The 25,642-nt window shown below is 44.9% G+C and overlaps 1 protein-coding gene across 2 annotated transcripts in view; it reads left to right on the top strand.

Annotated features, from left to right (window-relative positions):
* The first annotated feature begins 8,827 nt into the window (after nucleotides 1–8,827).
* zfhx3 (zinc finger homeobox 3) overlaps nucleotides 8,828–25,642 on the top strand; it is a 94,152-nt gene continuing 77,337 nt past the window's right edge. For both annotated transcript variants that reach the window (XM_041943289.1, XM_041943279.1), the window contains exons 1-3: nucleotides 8,828–11,308; nucleotides 11,455–12,034; nucleotides 14,839–15,335. In XM_041943289.1, the coding sequence (XP_041799223.1) occupies nucleotides 8,828–11,308; nucleotides 11,455–12,034; nucleotides 14,839–15,335 (3,558 nt within the window). The remainder of the gene's footprint in view (nucleotides 11,309–11,454; nucleotides 12,035–14,838; nucleotides 15,336–25,642) is intronic.

Raw genomic sequence — 25,642 nt, 5'->3', positions numbered from 1 at the left:
TGTGATAAGTGTAATTCCACCTGTCAGATTCCCTCAGGGTTATTTCCAGTGCATGATCCCAGTCAGCCACACAGCTCATTGTAGAAGTGGCACATGTTGCGACTATGTGTGAACACTTATAGGAGATGTACTGTATGCCGCTATGGCACAAGAATAGCCTTGTATAAGAAGTCCGTCATGTCCACTAAGGTGGGGATCCATTTAGCATTCATAGCAGGCTTGCTATCACACTTCTTTGTCATTCTCGGATATGAAACAGTCTTTTGGTCGGAGAGTTTGCAACCATTGTCTCTCTTTGCTTTGTTTTTCCTGTATTTCCTTTTGACAGCCAGTGTCTCAACATTTCTTGTTCACTTCCTCTTTTAAAACGCAGGGCACATTATTCTTTTAACTTTATTAACTCTCATAATTCGGCGGGGGAAGGGGGCAATAGAAAACACTTTTCCCCTGAGGTTTATTGTTTAAAACGGGTGCAGTTCTTTCCCAGGGTAAGGACTTCAGCTAAGCAGAGAGGAATTTGGGCCAGGCCTCATAAAAAAAAAAAAAAAGTATTTGTGTACCAGAAAGATTTTCGCTTTGCCTTTCTAAATCTTTGTCATTAATGACTTTAGCAAATGTGAAGTGGGGAGTGAATGGTTCGGCTGTGCAGGGTCTTCAAAGGAACCCTCTAATTATTTATCCAGGATATCCTACTCTAGAATTAGAGGCCAGGTTGCCATTGGCTTTCATGCTTTTTTTCTGTGAAGAAATAATTTCCACTGAATGGTTCTACAGGGACACCCTCTAATCCCTGCTCTCCGTGCATATGTGCATGCTGTGTGTGCCTGTTCGCATATGTGCTCACACACGGTGGGGTGTGTGCACGCACAAGCATATGTTTATGGGACTGCACCTATCCTCAGTCTGAGGTGCGTAACAAAGTTTCTATTTTCCACACATAACACTACATGACTTTCCACATCCCTGCTCTCAGCCGAGACAGCTTTCACCCACATTGCTCAGGTTTCCTGGTCATTTGGCCTTCACATGCCTTCTAAAAGGGATCTTATAGCCCTACTCAGGTTTAGACACTTAACCGAACACTGGGCCTAACCCCGGGCTTGTGGCACTGCCACACTGTAGCACTGCTGAGCCTCTGTGTGACTTAACTCATCCCCGTACACCACTGCATGCATCTCAAAGGGTGTCCCAGCTTAACCACTTAACCACATTATAGATTTGCTGTTTTCTGTTTGTTCTACAGTCTTTTTTTTCTTTTTTTTTTTGCATTGATTCATATGTTGGTGTCTTGTCAAACTCCCTACAGTGTTTTGCTAAAGGAGTGTGTCCCTTTAAGAATGCTCTGCAGTGGATACTTGTCTAATTCCAGGTGCCAGTGAACCCTGTGTTTTACCAGGTGCAGGACTGGGTCATTACTAAGGTATTTGTTTTCCAGATTACACAGAAAGGCCTAGGATTATAGACATGTTATCCATGTCCCCTATCTGTCTGTCAGGGCATGATCCCTGCATGACGCCTGAATCCTGCTCCACAGTATGCTCCTGTTTGCTGTCATGCCTGCTGGAGATCCCGTAGACCACATCCCAGAGCTACTATGTTGTTATAAGAGGCCAGATCCCCCTTCTCCCATCTCTCTGTCAACAGGGACTTGGCATGCTGATCAGTGTCAGCTATCCTTAATGGAAGTAGAAGTAGTGGTAATGACATCTCCCTGTTTGCCCCAAACCCTGCAACTCCTCAGGTTTTGGATGGCAATGGTAAGAGAGCAGAGCTGACTGGTGTTTGGGTTGTGGGGTATGTGCATGTGTGTGTACGTGTGTGTTTCTGTGTATGTGGTTGGCAGGAGGGGGGGTCAAATTTAGCTATGGACAGCTGATGGTCTCTCCGAAACATTTACATAAAGCCCCACAATGGTGATAATAAACCATTTTATCATGGGCTCCCAATCAATAATGCGGCTTCTTAAGGTTTAATATTTCAATGATATTGATCATTTTAACAGCTGTGTTTGTGGTCGACTTGCCTTAACTGCAGCACTGCGGGGAAGGTGTGTATGTGTGCATGTGTGCAGTATGTATATGTGTGTGTGGCACCATGTTGAGTTTCCCTCCTCCAAAAAATAGAGTGGTTCCATATTTCACATTTGGTCCTCTGAACTTGGTGTACATTATGCCGTTATGCTTCACCATCATGACAACAACATTCTCAAGTAATTTAGGATCATCTGTTCGGTTAACCCCCCTCTGCCACCGTCATCCTGTTACTACAGAGCAAATGAAATGGAGTGAATGCAAACAGAAGCTCTGAAAGCACTGTAGTTAGCAGTTTTCACTTCCATCCTCTCTTGAGAGAACGTCTGCTTCCCGCAGATATAAATAGGGGCAGATTTGATAATTAGTAGAAATGAAGGTCCTGGGGCTCAAAGACTTTGATCAGCACATTTCCCCCTTATCCCTGACCTTTCATTGGACATGTGTCTTAAGCTCTCTCTCCCTCTATCTTCCCTCTCTCGTTCCCGCTAAACACTACAGAAGCTCACTTATACATACTGTACATCTACAGATATGTTTATGGGATTTCTAAATGATCTACATTAGAAATCTTCCCGAGGATTGCCATCAGTGTGTTGTTTTCTGATTGATTAGTGCCAGACAGACCAGGGTACAAAGTATCTGTGTTCTCTCAGCCTTTCTGCATTCCACGCGATGGGAAAGTCGGCACTGCATGCTCAAGGATGTGAGGTTCCTTGTCAGACTGTTGCAAATCATTCAATATCCATGTCTGTTGGTCCAAAATTGAGTAGAGATGTGGGATGTGTATCTAACTAATCTGATAAGTATTTGAAAGACACAGCTTGAAGTTCTCTCTCTCTGTCTGTCTCTGTCTCTGTCTCTCTGTATGTCTGTCTTGCAATTTTACAGACACCCCACAGTGTACAGTGTATACCATGTGAGCTCTGAGCGCTGGGTTGCCTGGGGGCGAACGTTAGCTCGTGCCCGATAGCCCTCCTCTGATTATACATCAATACCTTAATTCCAAGGATAATTAATGCTCTTATAAATTACAAAGCTTTCTGAACAAACCACACGGGACGTAACAGGAAAATAATACAGTGCAGTCTTTCACTATGGTTCGCAAATGAAGAAAGACAGCTTGTGGCTGCTGCAATGAGAAGTTGTTTTGTCGTAATTAAAATAGTGTTTGTTTTTTTTCTTAATGTGACATTCTTCAGAAATCTGGGTGTCATTTTCTTTTTAGTGTTACTCTTTAAAATGTCACTAAGTTTTTTTTTGTCTTTACAGAAAGTCATAAAAACAGTCTCCAACAGCATGCAAATTTAAATAGAATGTATTTTGTCTGCTCTCCCTTTATCTCTTTCCCTGTACTGAGGTTTGAGTGAAATGATATGAGCCTTCTCACATTCGTACTCCTAGTGTACCACAGAAGCCCCCCCATGCTGTTTGCTAATTGGCGGGAGACTGGGAGCTTCCTGCTGTGTGTTCGCTGCTTCCCTTTGCTTTGCCACCCCACCAGGTCTTTCACCAACACTCTGCAGAACCCAGTAATTAACCCACAGCTAATTAACTACTTCTAATTACACCAGCACGCTGTTTCTATCACACCCTCCAAAACTGAGGAAATGCTCTAGTGCCATGTGTAAATCCCCTCTGGAGGTTTTTGGAAGTTAGCTGAGCTCCGATCAGATCATTTAATCAGGCTGCCCTGTGTATGAGTAACATGCAGCTCTGTGCTGTAATATCACTGCTGCTTTGCCTTAAATCACTTTTCTTCTGTTCTGCAACATGGAATGGATTAGCAGGATTTGACGGTGTTGCGTAAAGGGTAAAATCATTGTCAAGGTTCGGTTTCAAGTCTATTAACGAAGGAGGCAATTGATACTATAAACAAATCAATGTAGCCTTTTCTGGCCAGTATTACTGGTACAAAATGGTTACTAAAATCGAGTGCTGTGAAACTAAAGCAATCTGCACGTTGCCTCCTGGGTATTTGAGTTTGCACACTTTGTAATCAGCGAGGATTATTTTAGCTGTAAGTGATATATCTGGTCTGGCACTGGTTTGAAGCATGAAGTACACCTACAAAACAGGTCTTGTGTCTACAGCACCTAATGCCTCTAGGTGTCTGCTGGCTGTACATGACGGAAGCAGAATGCCTCAGTTGTGCTGTCTCTGAGAAATACTCCCAGGCATGCCAGTGACCGGCCCCCTCTACGCACACACACTCATGTAAACACACAGTACTGTTCCTCCCTGCCTCAGACTCAACACAGCCACGGCTATTTCTGTTCCACAGACTGATAGCTCCTACTGAAGATCATTGATTTTACGGGAAGCCCTGTTTACAGGCTGAGTGCCATCGACCTGAGGTGACTTTTTGCCTCCTGCAGTTGGAGCAATACTGGAGCACCCTTATGTCTGCATTAGCAGAATAGCAGACAGAATATTTGCAGCACACAATAAACAAGAATGCGCTACGTGGTTAATTGTCTGATTTACAGTGTTGGAGATCAAAGACAACAAGAACTCCATGTGCTTGATATAATTATTGTGGGGTATTGTCTGTAGCAGTCGTTGACAAACTTTTTTGGCTCGCAACTCCATGACAAAACTATAAGCGCAGTCTTGGACAGACGATGTGCCTTTTTCCCTTTCAGACTGCTTGAATCATTGACACTGTTTATTATTTCATAAAAAGTATTGACAAAGAAGTTGCTGCGTATAACATTTTTAATGACAATAAGAGTATATTATTTATAATTCCATGCATTTATTTATTTGGGATTCTGGGCAGTAAATCACTGTGTGACACCAGTCTGCCGGTTTGGGACCGTACTTGCACACTCACCTGCAGCATGGTTATTCCTTGGTTGAGTGTCAGGTTGTTCTAATAGGAAGAACAGACAATAAAGAAAGGCTGAAAGAGACACTTGCCGTGCAGTGTTAGAAATGTAAATTCCCTTACTGTAAGAACACAGTGTTGAAACCAGAATTTACTTAGCCATGTCAGGCATTAAAATGGACTTATGTTTAAGAGCGCAATGAATGCACGCCTTTATTGGTGATTAATTGGAACAAACCTAGGAGATAAACCCATGCCTCACTCTGCCTGAGGACTACAATGGTTCCCCCATCAATGAGCATGTCCCCAGTGCAACATCAAAGGCCTTCCCCTGCTTTATCAATAAGAACCCTTCCTTCCCACATCTTCCTGTAACTTGCTTAGCGTTCACGCCATTGATTTTCCAATAAGCGCCCCTTACCCTGCGGTGGCTGGCCAGGCTCTGTGATGGCTCAGAGACCAGACACAGACAGGCAACATCACTGAGGGACAATTGAAAATCAGATCTGGTGTATTGTTAGGGGTCCTCTAGGCGCATTAAGAAACAGTGCTTTCCATTTTAAGGAGGTGATCCCTCTCTGCTGACCTGTATACAGAGAGGATTGAGGGTCAGGGCTGCATCACGCCCATAACCCGACAGGATTCACAGTCAGGGCTGAGTCAGTGCTAATTCCCTCAGGAAACCCTGGAGAACAGGGTCCTCTGGAGGCAAGGCCAGGCCTTCAGGCAGGTGATCAGGCATGCTTATAATCAGATGGTTCCTTAGCCTTTAATTCCTCCCTCAGTTGGCTGGTAAATCCCACCTAATGAAAGGACCCATAACTTAAAACTTATTTCATTTTCCACCCCTACCAAATGACATCCAGACCCACTCTCTGACAGTGTTTATTAGGACTGAGGCCTTTTCACAAGGTTAAACCTTATCTGCTTTGTTCGGGTGGTGGGAGGAGGTGGAGTCTGACTTTATTTTTTTGTCCGAGGAGGGAGAGAAGAGAGAGCATAGCCATAAAGCATTTGAAGGCAGGTGGCAGCAGGAGTGTGAGTTCCACCGTCAGGATCTGTGCATCGGCATGCTCTCCCTCAGATCAGCTCAGGAATCCGGCCTTTTCTTCACTCTGATTATCTCTTATTGTCAGCTACAGCTTGTTTTGGCTGCATGCACTCTGCTTATTGTCAACTCAGTGGGCCCACATTCAGAATCACGATACATGGGCCAGAGGCCATGGCTGGGTTACTTGTTTTAGTGCCTGTATGCAAAAGAAAATGACAACTTTTCCACATATTACAGTACATAGTCTTACATGATGCCACTCAGCAGTAGTCACCTTTAGTGGGATGCTCCATCATTTTGATTTGTGGTTATTAACACAGTCAGCACACAGAGACACCGGCCTCCTCCACTTCCCCTCTTCTTCGACCGCGTCTCTTTGTCTGTCTCCTGGACTTGTTTAGTGCCTCCCAGAGATTAAAGCTTTTCCTGCTTTAAACAGGTGTCACTGAGCCAGGCAGACCTCCGAGAGACAAACAGCGTTATATCAGTTGGCCCATCTGCGACTTGCCGACTCCAGACAATCCCATTGCTCATCAGTAACCACTGCAGGTTATTGAATTACACCATCTTGATTTTAAAGGACAATCCTGTTTTCTGTAAGCAGTGGACACACCAAGCTGGCTCAGAGCTCCAGCACTGATCAAGAGTCATCGTGTTATCCTGTCTACTGCTAATTGCTTCAGGTATCTTACAGTAATGGGAATGGATGGGAACATATCCTCACTACAGTACACTGTGGCCACTCTGTTCAGGCTCGACTATGCAAAGATGAGAGTAGAGAACTTTAGAGGTCATTTTAACCAACAACTTTAACTACTAGTTGTGCATGTGGGCCCTCTGTTCCCAGGCTTGGTCGAGACAGGCAGTGGAATCTGGAGGAGGGGCTGATGGAATAGATTACAGGAACAAGGTGTGAAACGCTCCATGCTCAGACAGGACACATGGAGACTTTTTTCCTATGAGGCAGTCCTTTTAGAGAAGTCCTGTTTTTTTTTCCCCTTCATTTTATTTTGTGCAGTTTGTCCACGTGCTTTTAGTTTGAAGAATCACTGTCTGTTTGACATGTGGCATTTTTTTTCTCGCATTACTCTCGCTGCCCTCAGTCCATTTGTGTGAAATGGCTGTTGAGCTCATAGCCTCTTATTAATGGAGCAGATAATAAATACAGACCAGTATGGCTAGTATCCCCTCACTCAATATGGCAGCCATCTCTAAATCATGTCTGGCTGTATAAAGCAATCTTGTTAATAAGCTAGCCAGTCTAATATCTTTCATTTTATATGCAAAGCAAGGAAAGGGTCATCGGGGTTAGCTTCTGTTGTGTGTACACAAAACAGATACCATATTGACAGAAAATGTCTGCCCCCAGATATTTATGACGATAACATCTACATTATCTTTGTGGTCATATTCTAAACTTGAAGTCATTGCTTTATCATTTTAGTCCTTCTTTCTTATTGTTGCTTTGCCCACGGCATGCCCCCCTGGCCTGCTATTGCTCATTCTAAAGTCCAAATACAAAAGCACATCTGTAAAATGTGAGTCCATTATTTTTCCTAGTTTGAGTGCATTTAGGCTTGAGAGGTCTCAGGTATGTTGTGTGAGAGGCGAGCTTCATCAGACATTCATGAAGAGGCAGACAGACATTATCAATCTCTCCTCTCCCTCAGTGGTTAATATGTTAGGGTGTGGGGTAGACTCCATTCTGATCACAGCTGAAATTTGCATCCCTAAGTAAATAAGTAAATAAATCAAGTGCAAGCAGTGAATGTGCTAATCAACTGGGACATGGCAGTGAGCTTGGTGCCGGGAAACTTTGCTCATGTAATATTCAGTACTGCTGGGTTAAAGGGCAGCCCAGAGTTATTGGTTTCAGCCCGATTGCCCCCTTTAATCAATGTTGGCTGCATCCCTTTAATAAAATTATTAGCTCAGCAGTATCTTGCGCTATCATTTTATCTCTTCTGCGCTCTAAATTGCAGCCTGTGTTGGGCCTCTCAGATGCTCGGGGCATGGCCAGCTCCCGAAAGCTCAGCTCCCATTTATTATTTCAGAGGCGGAGGATGGCTGGAGTGTTTGAAACCAGGCTGAGCGTAGAGGTTATTGGATGCAAGATCTAAACACAGCTGCAGTGAAGTCCCAACCCAGCTTATGTATTTTGGGCTCATAGAAAAGACTGCCTTTTATTGCTCTTGTTAGAGTTCATACACATCATAATACACACATATTCTATTCTTCTTATATGCACACAACTTGAGGATGAAGTGATAATGATAAAGATACTGCTAGGAATCGGGTTTTTTTAGATGCAGTTTTCCCTTTTTCTTCCTGTTATGTAAATGTACAATGTGCTGATGGGTGGCTTCTCAGTGTCTAATTATCTCACAAGGAATCTATTTGATCCATTAAGTTAGCCTGTTTCTCCTTTTTTCTGACTGCAAGTTAATTAAAAACGGATGTAGGATTTGCAGAATATAAGATTAGGGGTGTTGTTTGGAAGGTGAAGATAAAAGATGGTACCTTCCTGATATGGCAGGAAGATGAATCATGGACGGCTTATTAGTGCTTGTCTCAGGTATTGTGTTTAAGTACCTAATCTAGCGTAATGAGCATGGTGTAATTTTTCCAATTATATCTCAGACTTGTCTCTCACTCAATGCGCCACACATTTGATTTTCTTTTTTTTTCTTTTTCTTTTTTTTTTTTAAGGTTCCTATATATAGTGTCTCTCGTATTGTCTGTGTCTGGTCTTTTCTTAATAGGCATAGTAATATTTTGGAACATATAGATTATTATGTTGTATGTAAACGATGATTTGTGTGTACTTGTGTATATGTAAGTACAACAATAACTCTTGTCCTCCAATTTGTGTCTCTGCAGGCCTGGATGCGATGAACGCCTCATGTAGGCATCAGCATGGACAGCTGTGAGTCTCCTGTGGTTTCTGGGACAGACGATGGGCTCGGCTCCTCCCAGCAGCAGCAACCACCACAGCCCTGGAACGATCACTCTAGCTCACAGGTCCCTTGCACCAACCAGGCCCCTTCCCTGGACCCCCTGTCTCTCTCTGCTCCCTACCCTTCTCAACCCCAAACCCCCAGTGCACCTCATGACGGGGTGAGAGAACTACAGTCCCAGCAGCAGCCAAAACAGACATCACCCCAGGCTCACCGTGACAGCTCTGCCACAGGCCAGCTGCATCCTAGAAGAGAGGGTCTTGAGGAAGAAGAGCAAGAGGGAGTGAGCTGTGGAGAAGAGGAAGAATCTGAAGACTTAGATGAAATGGAGATTGACAGCTGTTTCCCAAGTCTTCAACCCTTTCCTGGGGTGCCGATGGCTTCAGGAGGAGGGGGCATGCCCACTCTTCTGCGACATCAGCCCACACGACAGCAGGGAGCACCTGAGAGTGGGAGTGAGGAAGGAGAGGAGGAAGAGGAAGAGGAGAGCAGTGATGTGGAGAACCTGGCTGGAGAGATAGTCTACCAGCCAGATGGCTCAGCCTACATCGTAGAGAGCCTCAGTCAGTTGATCCAAAGTGGTGGGGGCATGGTACCCGGCCTGCTTCCCACAAACTCTCTCACCAGTGGGGGAAAACCGGGGGAACCTGCTGGGACTTCATCCTCGGTCTACCCTCAGATCATCAACACGTTCCACATAGCCTCCTCCTTCGGGAAGTGGTTTGGCAATTCAGACCAAGGTTTCCCCAATACCTCAACCATGGCAGGCCTCAGCCCTGTCCTGCACAGTTTCCGTGTCTTCGATGTGCGGCACAAAAGCAACAAGGATTACCTGAACAGCGATGGGTCTGCCAAGAAGTCCTGTGTATCCAAAGATGTTCCCAACAACGTGGATTTCTCCAAATTTGATGGGCTAGCCCTGTATGGCAAGGGTAAGCCCATTCTCATGTGTTTTCTCTGCAAGCTGTCCTTTGGCTATGCGCGTTCCTTTGCCACTCATGCCGTCCATGATCACCGCATGACACTGTCTGAGGACGAGCGGCAGCTGCTAGGGGACAAGCATGCATCTGCCATCATCCAGGGCATTGGGAAGGACAAAGAGCCCCTCATCAGTTTCCTGGAACCAAAAACTAAGAGCACTCCTCTGCCACCTACCCTGCTCCCCATTAACTCTGGCCAGAGCTTCTATGGCACATTTAGTGGTGTCCATCTGGAGCCTGGAAACAGCAGCGGGGGCAGCGAGACCCTCGTGAACAAAGACTCTGACTCTGGCCTCCAGCAACAGCAGCAGCAGCAACAAACCCCACTAAGCTCAGTCCTCTCTCTTGGAGGGCTGAGCATTCCCAAAGCATCCACTCTTACCTCATCCCCAGGCTCTGCCAAAGACTCCAATGCCCTGCCCAAACAGGGAGGGAGAACAGAGGAGCCTGCTGGGAAAGAGTTGGATTGTAAAGGGGAGGATGGGGACACTGATGGACATAAAAGCAAAGCGCACCTATCGAGCCAGACTGGGGGCTCGGAAGAAGAAGAGGAACTGTTATTAGGGGAGGAGGAAGATGAGGTGGAGGCAGAAAGCACTGCAGTGGCCTGTGGTGGTAACAGTAGCAGCGGCGGGGGTGAAGCGGGGGAACCAGCTGTCTCAAACCAAAGCATTTCCAAATCTCCTTTATTAATGCCTAGTAGCGCTCTCCAGCCTTCTGCCTGCACCTCTGCAGTCAGTACCACACTCAACAGCAAAGCCCCTGCTTCCACTTCCTCCTCTGTCAAGAAAGAGGGTTCAGCTTCAGATGGTGGGGGGAGGACCTCAGAGCTCCCTCTGAGCTTTAACTGCCAGGGCCCCACTGTTCCCATGGCAATGGCGGCAGCTGCCGTCAGAAGGAGCGAGGACGACACTGCTGGCACTTCCTCCTCACCACTGTCCTCCAATGCTGCTGCTGATGAAAGTGCCAATCGAGATAGTGCCACAGCTCCAGAACCAAATGATTGCCCGGCAGAGGGAGAGGAGGAAAATGGTGCCCTTCTGCACCATCACCACCTGCACCACCATCATCATCACCTCCACCCTTCATCTCATGGCCACTCCCACCCACTCCCAGGGGGCTCCTGTGACATAACTGGGATGGGCGAGTGTTCACAGAACCATGGGCCTGGTGGCAGTGGAGGAAGTGGGGTAGAATGCCCTAAGTGTGACACCGTTCTGGGTTCCTCGCGCTCCTTGGGTGGTCACATGACCATGATGCATTCACGCAACTCATGCAAGACACTCAAGTGTCCTAAATGCAACTGGCATTACAAGTACCAGCAGACGTTGGAGGCTCACATGAAAGAGAAGCACCCAGAATCTGGAGGTTCCTGTATGTACTGCAGCAGTGGTCAGAGCCATCCTCGTCTGGCACGTGGAGAAAGCTATACCTGTGGATACAAGCCCTTCCGGTGTGAGGTATGTAGCAAAGAAATGTGGCGATGCTCATCTTTTGCCTTGCTTTTTTGTGTTAGGATTATGTAGGATGTAAACCAATTTTTTAAAGTAGTGTATGTATATATCATTATATGTCAGTTCAAAAGAAAATGTCCTATATTTTGTAGGTGTGTAACTACTCGACCACCACAAAGGGCAACCTAAGCATCCACATGCAGTCAGACAAGCACCTGAACAACATGCAGACGCTGCAGAATGGAGGCTCTATTGCCTCTGCGCAGGAGCAGGTGTTTGGACATACCCCAGGAGGAGTGGTTGCTGTCCCCTCAGTGACCCAGGCCAGTAGCCATCATCCTCCCCATCACCATCCTGCACAGTCCTCCACCCATATGGCTGGACCGTGTGGGGCCCCCTCCCCGACCAAGCCGAAGAGTAAACCCACTTGGCGGTGTGAGGTGTGTGACTACGAGACCAACGTGGCACGGAACCTGCGTATCCACATGACCAGCGAGAAGCACATGCACAACATGATGCTACTCCAGCAGAACGTGACTCAGATGCAGCATGGACGACTTGGCTTGGGAGCCATGCCTTCACCCTCTGAGGCCGAGCTCTACCAATATTACCTGACCCAGAACATGAGCCTTCCACCGGGCCTCAAGATAGACCCAGCTGGAGCTGAGGCCCAGTTCCTGATGGGGAACTTTCACCTGGATCCCAACATGGCTGCCCTCACCCCCACAATTGGTGAGCTCCATTTTGCCTCTCTTACACTGAAAAAATGCCCCTCAGTTGCCACAAAATCACCACTTTACATTCACTTTCATTCACTTTTGTTTGAGACAACAGACAAATTAGTGAGCAGGAATATCCATGCCGCCCTTCTGCACTGCTCTGTACACTCAGTGTATCACTGCTTTTAAATTTTGGTGGCTGCCTTTCTTTCTCATGCCCTAAGGTATGCCTGCCCTAGTGAACTTAATATGATTCTCTCATTTTACAAGCAGCGTGTCACTGAAATGTAAAGAGGGAGAGGTTAAAGAAAGATGATGATCTGAGACAGGTTTATAGGGGGACTTACCGCAGACCCTCTCCTGATTTCCTCACTGATTGTGTTCATCATAGTAGTCTTCATGACAGTAGGCCTATGCTCAGTACCTTAATGTCACATTCATAGTAAAACCTTCTGGTGCACAAGACCAGTCTGCCAAGTTGTTTAATCAACAAATGTATAGCTATAAATGTGCCAAGTAGCATGCAGACACCCAGAGGTAATTTGTTTTCCTCTCCTACAACCCTCTCATACAGTCATCTAAGTGACAATGCATTGATGTAACTTTGGCTGAATTCTGACGGTCGCTTTGTGATTCCCAATTTAGCTCACAAAAGGTGAGTTAGTGGGCCAAACGTATATGTTCCCTTCTCCCCGCCCTCCCCCTCAGGCAGCCAGCCTCGGCCTTTTTATGTCATTATTCCCCAACTGCTGCTGAACTTCACCACTGGAGTTCTCCATTTTTTTCCAACTTTGTAATTGCAGCTATAAATTTTATCTTGGTCAAAGAAGGGAGGTTAGAGGGCTCAGCATGGGTAATTCAGCAGCATAGCCGGGTGTTTGGTGTGCCAGTTACAACCCCGCAGTTTGTACAGACTTGTCTCCAACTGTCGCCAGTTCAAAGACACAAACAAGAATTGATTGCTGTGACTAATTCTTTTTTTCCCTCTTCTGCCATCTGGTTCATTTTCCTGTGAGGTGAGTTGTAATAAGCATGTTACAAGGGAGTCAGTGATGACACAGTGTGGGCCCGTAAAGTACAGTGGTGTCATCCTCGGTCACACTTTAAGGAACTCTTAAAGCCATCATACACAAACACTTTTGATATTAATTCTACAATATGATAGACAGGCCAGAGTAAATTTCCTGGCTTCTGACTTCACAAGGAGATCTCAGACCAAGCAGCTAAAGTGAGAGGTACTCTTTCACGCTCTCACTGTGGATTTTTGACTTTTGAGTCTTCGCCAAAGAGATAGATAACAAATGTTGACCTCACATGATCTCAGTCTCCTGGTAATCCTTGTTTCCCAAGACTCAGCTGCTACAGCGAAAGGATGACATGAGATGGCTTTTAGCTATTTGTGCTGGAATTTGTCTATTATACACTATGAAATAGCACTAAAGAGTCAGACAGCTATTCACATTTAAGGGTAGTATTAGCACTTTATTTCTTATGGATATGGGTTTACATATATACCAAAACAGATGCAAAGCTACTGTAAAAATCAGTCTTGATCTAAATGTGCACAACCGGAATCTAGTGAGGAACAGGATCCTGGCCTGTGGTAAATCCCTGAATCTGCGTGGAGCTGAGAACCAGGTAGAAATGAGAGACGTCAGGTGCAGGAAAGTACAGGACTGGGATGGCGATTGGGCATGCATGTGCATCTGTGAGTTTGCTAGAGCGAGAGAGAGAGTAAGGAGCCACGACAGGGGAGCTGGGTCTGTGAGTGATTTCAGAGGGCTTCTCAAAGGTCTCCCTCTCCTGGCTATAAAAACTCAGGTAATGGAGAAAAGTCCAGGAGCAGGCTGCATACTGCAGCAATAAATAAAAAGGAGCTGCTGGAATTAATTTAGTGTAAAGCCAGGCAGGGTCAAGCCTGCATGCTCAGTCTGGGCAGTGAAAGATTAAAGATCAGCGAGCAACGGCAAAAACCCCGGCTGCTCTTACCTCATTTTTTTAGTATTCATTTTTAAAGCCAGCCTTCCCAGACTGTATAGACATCAGTTCTGAGCTTGGTGTCATAGGATATGTGCTTGCTGTGTTTTTTTCCCCCCTCTCCATCGTTTGGAGTCAGTACCAAGCAGAATTAATCTGTTAGGTGTCCATATTGATTTAGAGGCAATCTGGAGAGAAAGACGCAGAAGAATCCAAGCAGAGAAGTGGATTTTTTTATATCATTATTCAGTCAACAAGGGCGATGGATTTGATTTACACTAATGTCTGCTTGGGAACTCCTTAGTTCTTCAGTAATGATAAAATAACTTGCTGTGTCTGTGGAGCTCATGGCCTCCGGATTTTATTTACAGACTAGCCATGAAAGTGCACCAACCCAAACAAGGCGATGTGTACGTTCATCCTCTGGCAACATGGTCTCCATGGAAAGTCTGGGCTTTCTTCTCTCTCAGCTCAAAGCAAGGATAGCTGTAGGACCATAAATACTTACGTGCACATTATCCCCCATGCAATATCATACCGACTGACAGACCATGGTTTTTTAAAGTTGAACAGCTTCATTTTACCTTAGATTCATGATGACAGTGGAACAAACTATTTTTTCCTTTGGAAAACACTATGCTCACTAACTTGAAATAATAAAACCATGATGTATATGTCCTGACGTAAAGTACTGAGAGATTAAGTGAGATTTGAAAACTTAACTATGATTTAGACTGTACGCTTTGAATATTTGTAACGAAAAGATAAATCTGTGCAACCATCTCAATACTTTTTTTCCTTGTTCTTTTTGTCTGTCTTTGTGTTTCCCGCACCTTCTAGTAGGTGGGGAGATCCCTATGGACGTGCGGCTGGGCGGTGGACAGCTGGTGTCCGAAGAGCTGATGACCCTGGGAGAAAGTCTATCACAAACCAGCGATCCTTCCCTCAAGCTCTTTCAGTGCGCCGTGTGCAACCGCTTCACCACTGACAACCTGGATGTGCTCGGCATGCATATGGGAGCTGAGCGCAGCCTACCGGAGGAGGAGTGGCGTGCTGTGGTGGGCGACTCTCACCAGTGCAAGTTGTGCCACTACACCACTCAGCTCAAGGCCAATTTCCAGCTGCACTGCAAGACAGACAAGCATGTGCAGAAGTACCAGCTTGTAGCCCATATCAAAGAAGGGGGCAAAGGCAATGAATGGCGCCTGAAATGTGTGGCCATAGGCAATCCGGTGCACCTGAAGTGCAACGCCTGTGACTACTACACTAACAGCCTGGAGAAGCTGAGGATGCACACTGTCAATTCTCGCCATGAAGCTAGCCTCAAGCTCTACAAGGTTAGTGGTTCACAAGCTACTTCATCAGACCTACCACCCAACCTTGTCATGGCAGCATTATCATTGCTTAATGTGTACAGTACATAAGGGGAAAGAGTATGTACACAGGTAGGATGTCAGTAGCAGAGGCATTTATAACCAAAAATCAGACCTTGTCATGCAGCACAATAGCCAACTTGCAATACACTAATGCTATCTGTACTATTGCACCATTTAGGTGTTATAATAAGACCAGCAGAAGTAGTGTGTTTGTGTCATATTTGGGAATACTTATAATCCAGTTGAACTTTGAGTTTTACACAAATGGCAAAAAGTGTCCTTAATCCTCTCCCCACTAACTTGATACTCCTCCACGAGGCACAGTAAATGTTCTAGTGCTGCCCACACCACTGAACTAGCTGCTCTCCCAAGGCATGAATGATAGCTTTGCTGTGTAACTCTTGCCTTCCCAGTAGTCGCATACAAGCAGGGCCACACTGCTGCCATGAGAGGAACATGGCAGACGAAGCCAGTTTGGAGGCTCAGGGGTGAATCACTTGGAGACGAATGAAGAAGTGTGAGGAGACAGAGGTTTGGTGCTAATACTCCTCGGAGCGGGAAAGGCTGAATCGTTCTCGACAGCCGTATTGATTTTTGCTGGACTTGGAGCTTCACCTTCTCCTCTAATCATTCCATAATAGCCAATGGATGAACACTCTCCGAACAAATGGCCATAAATCTAACAGGCCTGATTCCACTTAGGTACCTATCCTGTGTGTCTGCGGTGTCGGCCACTGTGCGCTTAACCCAAACTGGCATAGCTGCACACACACACCCACACACCCACATACACACACATGCAACACAGACAACAAAACGCATACAAACACTGACACCACATACTCCCCGAAAGCCTACACTGCACACACACCAACAAAATCTTACATACAACACTATAATGAGCACTGTCTCCTATTAGATGTGGCCTTTATTTGTAATAAGTCCACTCTGTTGTCAAGTGTTTGACTGTATAAAAGTAAACAGGAAAAAACTATGTAAACAATTCTATTGTTTGACACTTCGTGTGTTGGTATCTTAGTATATTAAAGTATGACCTCTTTAGGAAAGGCATGTGAAAAATGTGCTGCTTCAAGCATGCTGTTTCTAATCACATTAGAAACTAAGGCAGACTAGTCCATTTAAACCCCCTCAAAAAGGCTGTCTATTTGAAAATCATCCAGCATTATGAATGGTTCCTCAGAACCACTGGCATGGCAGACACACTTCCTGTCCACAAAGTCTTTGTGCTGAAATAAAGAGATTAATCAATTTTCAGTGTTTTGTGAACAGGGATGGTGTGATGCAGCTGTTAAAGGGGCCAGGGGACGCAGGAGGTATTGAGGAAGAGAATATGTAAGCAAGGGGACCACAGGAGCATTTTCAGATTCGCAGGATATTTATAGATACATACAAATGCAAATATGCAACATAATCTGCGAATGTGTTGAGTCAGTTGCAAGACAGCAGAAAAGCAAAGCAAAATGTCCTTGTGCCCATGGTCATCCTCTCCCAGCCTTAGCTGGTGGACTTTACTGTCCCCACATTCCAATGACAGTTTCATATTAGACCAAAATGCACAGTCTCTGTCTCTTCCTCACACCTTTGGAGAGACAGAGACTTTTGACTTTTGTTTTGTCGTGCAGGAGAGGATACAGTTTATATTACATTATCGTTGTGCTTTCCACTTTGCTGTGAGCCCAAAAGGCAAAAGAGAAACAGATTTTTTTCTCCTCTGTCTTTTTCTCTGCGCAAGATTTTTAAGAGAGAAGAGACATATGTCATACTGCTGCTCATGCTGTGGGGGATTAAATATGTACAACACATCCAGGCATGATCATTTTTTATGACTTAAGCCTCTTAAGATGGCTCCATATTTCTTAAAACCAATTGATCTTCTGAGTAAGAGTGTGTGCATTTGTCCAGAAATTACCTACTCTCTCAACCCAAGACCACTGCGGTCCTCGTAAGCTCTCCTCATCTCAGACACTACCCAAAAACAGAGATGTTCATGAGTTGACATGAATTACTGTGATTTTTTTATGACTCACGAATGTGATTAGCAGACAACAAGTACGTGGTTGTGAGGCCTTTTGGCAGCACTGGCTCCCCACTTGACAACGTCACAGTCTTTGCACTGCATTTGATTTACTGTCCTGGTAAAGATACAGACGGGCAGAAACCAACAGTGGCCCACAAGCCCGTAAACCCAACTTGGGATATTATGCAAAGACGAAAAAAGGAAAATCACCATTCATTTATTCCTCCCCAAAGAAATCTGATGCAAATAGCACCATTTTTAACCTTTTTGGGGAGAAAATAAATCATCAAGTCAGCATAAACAGACTGTAAGATGTGGGAGATGCTTGGGACACTTCACCCAAATCAAACTGGTTTGCATTAAACAGGCCCTTTGTGTGCACAGCTCCATATAAATTGGAGCCTGTAATTACTGGAATTAAAAAGGAAGGTTTAAACTGAGGGCTAAGCTGGATGGGATAATTTGAGAGTCTGTGGTATGCGGCCCATATTAGGGCTTTCTAAAAATATCACCCCCACCACCCCATGTATTGGAATGTTCCAAAAGACCACAGAAAGATCCAGCAAGTCATCCTGACCACATGGACCACCGTACAGTGGGGGGTGATGCTGTCTTCTCCTGTGTACTGTGTACTGTGTTCTCTGTTGAAAGAAACCCATTCTGAGCGCTGTGTGTTCTGCCAACACACTCCTGAGCTCCGGAGCTAACTTTCCCCTTCTCTTTCTCCCATGGACCATAGCGTTTTCAGTCACTCATATGATAGCATCATGGTCACCCATCTGCTCCTAGAATGGTCACTGCTAAACACAAACAGATGGGTTTGCTGTCCGGATAACCGAAACGTTTGTTTGTGTACAGTATGTTTTTAGAATATATAGATTCCCCTGAGACTCTCTCTTCATCCTGAAAACCCAGTTTCCATTTAACAGTTAGCCTCGTACATAATACGTGGCTATGAGAGCCTTTATGCCACCAGCAGCAGTAGGCCTCAGGGCTTGGCTATGTGTTAGTGTGGAGGTGAGATGAGTGGAACTAATCCAGCTCCCAGGCCCTGGCTGCCCTGGCCAGACAGAATGGGTGGGGCCTAACCAGGCCCAGCCACAGGCCTCAGCTTCCAGTCAAGGGTTGGGGGAAAGGGGAGGAGCATGGGGGGTTAGCTGGCTACCTTCCTTGTCTCGGGGGCCGGTGCAATCGGCGGTAATTGAGATTGATTGGATGTTATTTTTCCTCTTGCAAATGTAGTCCATTAGCTTGGCACATGCATAATCAGTTTAGAGCGCAGTTAGCCGAATGTAATCATGTTCCTCGGTGTCTGCTAGCACAAAATCCACTCCAGATGCCGCTTGGCCATGGAAAGAAAGGGAGAAAGTGCCGTCACTATCAGATGGGGAATCTTTAACCAAGTCCTGACACCCCTCCCTCTGTCCTTGTCCCGCTCTATTGAACACACACATAACTGTACAAACATTTCACCTATCTCTCTCTCTCTCTCTCTCTCTCTGTCTGTCTCTCTGTCTCTCTCTCGTTCGGCCTTACTTGCACAGTCACGTCCACTGTCCGGTCCTTAACAATGCGAAACAGGCCTTTTGATCATATGTTCTGCACTTTTAACTGCACTAACATAGTGTTTAGTAGAGCCCAGCGGTTGGCCCATTAACAAAAACAATACGTCTGTATCATCGATGGAGTGACTCTTATTTTACCCTTCAGTGCAATCGAAAAGAATCAGTGAACACTGAGGCAAGGAAATGTCTACAATCTGCAGAGAGCAAATAACCACAATAAAACAGAGAAAAGAGGCAGTAATCTAAATGAAGAGATTAGTGGTTACATGAAAAGGCATTAAGGTGTTTCACTGATGATCCTGCTCAGCAGAGGCACTGGCTTCTGAGACTCAGGAATGCAAGTTGTGATGACCTCCCCCCATTAATTATTATAGCTTCTAGGATTGACTCCAATCCTCTTGGACTGTACAATAGTTTGTAGTTAGGGTACAACCACAAATAGGTTCTACTTGTATTCCAGCTCAAGAAAAATATGGCAGTTTTGCAATCAAATAAAGCTTTTAAGTGTATTTTGGACTCATGCAGGAGTCAGTCTTGCTGACTTAGACTTAGGCCAAGTGCCCACTAGATGTCAGGACGGCTGATTCAGGCTTCCCAGATGAGTTTTCAGATTTTTGCACATCAACAGCAATGTTATGGAATCTTGCTGCGCGTCACCACTGGGACAGGGTCGGCACTTCATGTCTAATTCCTCTCCCAAGCTCTTAAACTTTTCTAAGATTTCCCAATCGTGCTTTATGTTTTTTGGTGGTCTCATAGCGTGGGCAAATGAATGTACCCAAATTGACACTCTGTCCAACATCAAGACAGAAATTGCGCCAGGTATTGTGAGATGTCCTCTGGCAAAATGATGTCTAGCGGGCGTCTGGCCTTACCCACTCACCCACCAGACATTTCGAAGAAGAGGAGGGGTGGGAGGAGGATGGAGAAACAGACAGGAGAGAGGGGATGGGGGGGCGACAGGAGGGTTGGAAGGATAGATACTCTGCTAATTATCATGGCTAGCCTATGATTGTTCAGTAATAGTGCTCAGTGGGAAAGGTTGCAGCAGTTCCAGGAAGAGCTGAGCTCTGATTTACTGGTACTACCGCTCTAATAAAGCGCTCGCTGCACATCCTGGGAGACAGCCCATTCTCTCCTTTCACGTGCACAAGCGTGTGAATGCACACACAAACAGACACACACACACACACACACACACACACACACACACACACATACACACACAGAGCAATCTAGTAATCTAAAGTGCCAGCAGATGACAACATAGGGCTCATGAAATGTATCATTTTAATTGCTCATAGAGAAGTTCTCATAATGTGATTCAGTACAAGTGATGTACATGTGATCAGTGGCATAACATCACACAAAGGAAGTATTTAAATTCTGCAAGGGTCCCTGCAGCACCTCCTCAGTCAACACAGTCATGATCCTGAAGCTCGGTTATCCTCTTTGTGCCGGTAGTTGCCTGCAGGGTGTTGAACTCTAGCGTCGTACCTCAAACACATCTCAGTTACTCTGAGTGGTGGGTGGAACAAGGCAGGAGTGGCATACAACAGAAAGTAAGGGTGGACTGGAGAGACGGGCTGTTAGACAAGTAAGGGGGGCTAGTAGAGCTTTCTAGTGTTTGGCAGTGTGCAAGAATTTCACAACTCTTCTAGCTCCCACCCCTCGAGAAGGCCAGGAAAAGGGTCGGGCTTTGACCCGTGGCACAGCTGCTGCTGCTGCTGCTGCTGCTGCTGCTGCTGATCATATGTGCAACTGCACTACTGTGGGATTTACAAAGTGACAGTGAAAGAAAGCAAAAGAGGGGGAGCAGAAAGCTGCTTACTTCTCCCAGCTTTTTTTTTTCAGTGGCTGCTCACCACAATTGTTAGAGTAAAAAGGGCCCAGTGCATTACAGACCAGGTTGTCAGTCCTGGGTCTGTGGTGGGGATACAGCAGAGATGCATTCTCTATGTTCCATCACACAGAGCCAGTACAGGAGGAGGATCAGAGAGGGGATGGTGTGTTACATTGTCAGCTGGGAGTTTGAGATCCTTGGTCATTGGTCATGATTGTTTGTTTTGATTAGATTTTTTGTTTTTGGACAAGAGCAGCAGAGCACGCTCCTGCTAATGTGCAGGGAAGCTGCTGATTCTGTTATCTGTTGCCTGATCAACAGGAAAGGCAGATGGGTCTTTGAGGAAGGAAAGGAATCGGCAAGGTAATAAAAGATGAGGTTCATCACAGTTCAAGGCTAAGATAAGTTCCATTTTGCATACAGCAGGTGGTTTTGTCAATATAGTCAGTGATGTATGGTGTAGATATACAGTTTGTACCTCCTACCAGATTCTCCCTTTTCACAGACAGGAAGCAGTTTCTTAAACATTTTGTCTCCCTTCTCCTGACCCTTCACCCCTCTTTGTTTTCTCCTCAGATTTGGTAAACATAACAAATACTCTTCACCTACAAAACAAACCAGTATGGATAGTGGACCAGTGGGTGGTCCAGAATGGGGATCAGCTTAAGGTTAAATATCTTTAATCCAATCATGCTGAAAAAGTAAACATTCTCCTCAGCTAAATCCTCTGTGCACTTCCACCAGCTCACTCCACACAAAGCACTGTTAACGCTACTGTCAACAAACAGATTCTGTTATTCAATCAACAGATCTAGCTTCCATAAAACAATAAGATGCATAAAGCTTTCCAGGCTTAGATTTGTCTTTCATTTTTGTAATTATGACAAACAGTAAACTAAAGTTCTTCCCTTTGAAGTGACGTAGGAGATGGGGTGCCTCTATATGGTTGAGATGATACCAAGGACACATCAGATGCCTTCTACCTTATCTTCAGAACGACCTGTTTAGGATTTCATGCAATCACCCTCTACAATTTGCTATGAACATATGATGTATTTGGTAGTCAAACTTCAGTAAAATGAGTCACCATGGAGGCTGAATATCACTACATTTACATGTACACAAATAACTCAATTACTATGAATACTCATATTGAAGTGATTGATGAAGGTCTTTTCATAATTCATATCACCAAACTTCCCCAGTAACCAAGTTTACATGTGTTGTTTGATGTTCAGGTTTAATATCTAGAAAGATCTGTGTGGTAGCCAACAAGTTCACAATGAATATGAACATAGTGCCACTAATGCTAAAACTGCTAATTTTGTGATTTCACCGGTCTACAGGGCACCTTAATGTAAGCTCTATTTCTTGTGGTATTTGTTGTAAGATGAAAGCTGCCGCATGTGGTTTGGAGCACTGAAAGAAACCAGACCAGGTGCTCATATACTTGGATTTAATGGATGTATTTTGAGTGCGTGCAAACACGCTGTGTGGCTATCATGGCTAAATGAGGCATCTCAAGGGTCTTTTTGCCAAACTGGTCAGTACATCTGGCGACCTTTACCCGCTGCACCTGAAGGACTTAACAGTGGCAATTGACAGGTAAACACTGCTTTGATGATGCCAGATGTAGGCTCCTATGAATCTATGTAGCTGCTAAGCTGAAGGGATGGAGAAAGTGAGGCAGGCAGGCTTACCGGCTCTGTGCCATCAATACATCAGTGGCTAAGCCACCAGATTAATGGCATCCGAGTGGTCAGGGCCACAAAACTACTCAGCTCTGAGGTCTGTGTTCAGTGGAGCTGTACATGAAAGCGAGGTAGGGCGAAGAGACAGATGAGGAGAGGGGAGGAGGTCTTAGGTACCAGGATGAGCACACAGGGACCACTATTTTGTTTGGGTTTGGCCTACAGAGTAGAGTCATGGGAGGGATAAATTTTACAGAATGATGGATATGTGGTCCTGGCTGTTGTTTCATTCCCCTTGCCTTGTAATCTTCCACTTGTAAGTCCAAAAGGATGTTTGAGTAGCTAAACACAATGTTATAAGAAGTATTACGTTATTTCATATACATGTATTCATAATTTAGCTTTTAAGCACAACATATAGTGCATTTGGCAGCTCTTTGTGTAATTGCTCAGCCAGTTGGCTTTGTTGTCAGCAGCTGGATTCAAACCCATGCCTGATTTACAGTACTGCAGCCATTTAAATCGCTCCTAAGTGTGCAGAGCATGTACTGCCTTTGTTTTACCCAGGTTTTTCTATGTTTTAACAAATCTGCCCCTAAGGTCTTTCCATTTTGTGGTGCATCGATTACTGTTGGATTGCAGAACTTCAGCAATTTCTCGCCTGGATTTCATTGGCTGTTTGTTGTTAGTGATGGGTCAGAGAGATGCTGATGCCTGCGAGCATGCTCTCCTCAAAGCAGTCTATTTTGGATGGGTTATGTAGCGCAAAAAAGTACTCTGTGCTGTGAAAAGTCCACCTCACCTCTCTGTGACCACCATCAAGGCTTGAGTAAAAATTAACCGTCCACCAGTTTCCTGAGGACCGTTTTCTGGGTAGAATTTTTATTTGAAAGCGTGGTGCCTTAGAGGTCTCTTCTATTGTGCCAAGAGAGACTAGCCTTCTCTTCCTGAACTTCATGGTGCTGGTTGTCCATCCATGTTTTGCCTAATTGCTGTGTGCTTGAGTTCAGGGTTAGAACTGGGAGCTGTAAATCTATCAGTGTTATGCAGACAATGTTTTCTCCAGATGTAGAAGAAAAGATTTCATCCTTTTGTAATTAAGCGGTGCAGCCCAGGGTGTCACGCGGTTTTTATTGGGGGCCCTGGAAAAGATCATTTTGCACCTTGTTTTCTCATCATGCCTTTTATTCTTCCCTACAAAAGATGGATAAAATGGAAAGATGAAAATGAAAAAGGAGCAGAGAATAGAATCTCTTGTTTAAATTGTAATATGGAAATTACGAGGTAGTGATGTAAGAGGTAGCGATGGGGAGCACGGGGTGGAGGCACAAAGGGGGACAAAGGCATAGTCATGGAACCAAGGCAATTACATAGTTCTCCAGATGAAGAGTATCAGAAAAACGACGTCTTTTTTTAACCCGGGGAATGTTCCCAAATGTTATCTTTCCCACGGGTGCCGTCTTCTACACCTGTGTTCTACTTTAAGCATGCTGCTGGAGTGAGGGAGAGCGGGGGAGCGAGCTCTGGAAAGTGATAGTGAGTGAAAGAGAGAGAGACAGCTTTAAGAGTTGGGGACAAGAATGCTCTTCAGCTTCTCAAGGGCACCGATACTTTATGGCTTTCACATTCCTTCGTGACAAACTGATGCCCAGAATAGAAAGAGTGGCGTTGGAAAAAAAAAAAAAGAAGTTTAACTACCGTGCCTTTAAGCCCCACCCCAGCATATCATCTCTGCACCATGCTCACCTTCACCTCGCACTGCTCCGTTTATGTGTAAACCTCGGGGTCACACTGTCTGACGCTTTTCTTTTTACTGGCCAAACGCAAGGGACTGGGGTGCAGGCTTTTGTTCGGTATCAGCAGTTTTTACCCATTTGTGTTTTATAAAGTCCTTTTCAATCTCATGTTGATTTACTGAGGCCTCTTTCCTCTGAGATCTCTTCAGAGACGCAGACAGCAGAGGAAGCCTCCGCAGCCACTGAACTCCTCGGCCCACTCCCAGATCATACGCTGTCATCCCTCACTGCCTTTCTCGCCAGCCCCACAAACTCTTTTTTTTTTTTTTTTATAATGTCACCACATTCAATCAACACTAGCCCTAGAATTAAGGACTGCTGAATAATTCAAACTTGGATCCTTCCATCAGATGGCCCATCTCTGTCACTAGATAGGAATTTCCTTAATTTATGCTTGTTAGGTTGGAATAGCCATGTTGAACTAATTTGAACCATAAGGACTGTCTGTGCAGCTACTGTTTAAACGAGAACTCTGGGAGCCGTTAAAGTTTGAACATGAAATTGTGAGATCTGGAATGCAAATTATTATTCAAATGATCAATGTATTAATTTGCATGCTGTGAGGCATGAGAGAGAGAGTGAGCATCTTAATAAGTTCTGTAAAACAAAGTATTATATTATTTGTTGATGTTCCAGGAGTGAGGGCGTATTAATTTTGCGGTTGTGAGTCCCAGTGCGACCTAAATCTCTCTCTCTCTCTCTCTCACATACACCTATCTGTCATACACACATCATCGTCATCATCATCATCATCACACACACACACACACAAAAACCTTTGCTTTCGAGCTCAACAATGTTCAGACAATGTGTCTCAGCAAGCATCATTTCACAGATGACTTGTTGACAACATGAAGATTACAACAGCTTTGGAGATCCGTACTGCCAAATCAATGTTTATTTTATTTAAAGGAGGGGATGGCCTCTGTTTCAGTTATTCTCTTTCCGGTATATTTACTGTTTACTGTATTTGTCAGCAATACAAAGCCTTTTTAATTCTTCCTAATATATATATATATATATATATATATATTTTTTTTTTTTTTTGGGGGGGGGGTCACTTTTTGAACTTCTGGAGAGATTACATTTCAAAATGTCTGGAGTTACGGCATATTAGACTTAAGCCTTAAGCAGTTGAAACTGGTTGAGTGAGGAGCCGAATAAAGGCAAACCCCTCAGGACATGAAATTACTCTGAAAAATCTGAGATTTCAGGACCTGCTGTTTGTACTTTGATTTCCTACCATCTTCTCTTGCACATCAAATGGAGCTTATCATTCAATTTTCCTCAATTTACAACTTTTTCTCCTTTTTCCCAGGTGCAGTTTCTAGTCTG

The sequence above is a fragment of the Chelmon rostratus genome, chromosome 1 (assembly GCF_017976325.1).
Source record: "Chelmon rostratus isolate fCheRos1 chromosome 1, fCheRos1.pri, whole genome shotgun sequence".
Taxonomy (NCBI): domain Eukaryota; kingdom Metazoa; phylum Chordata; class Actinopteri; order Chaetodontiformes; family Chaetodontidae; genus Chelmon; species Chelmon rostratus.
The sequence above is the reverse complement of the archived record's forward strand: the minus strand, read 5'-3'. Positions and strand labels throughout refer to the sequence as shown.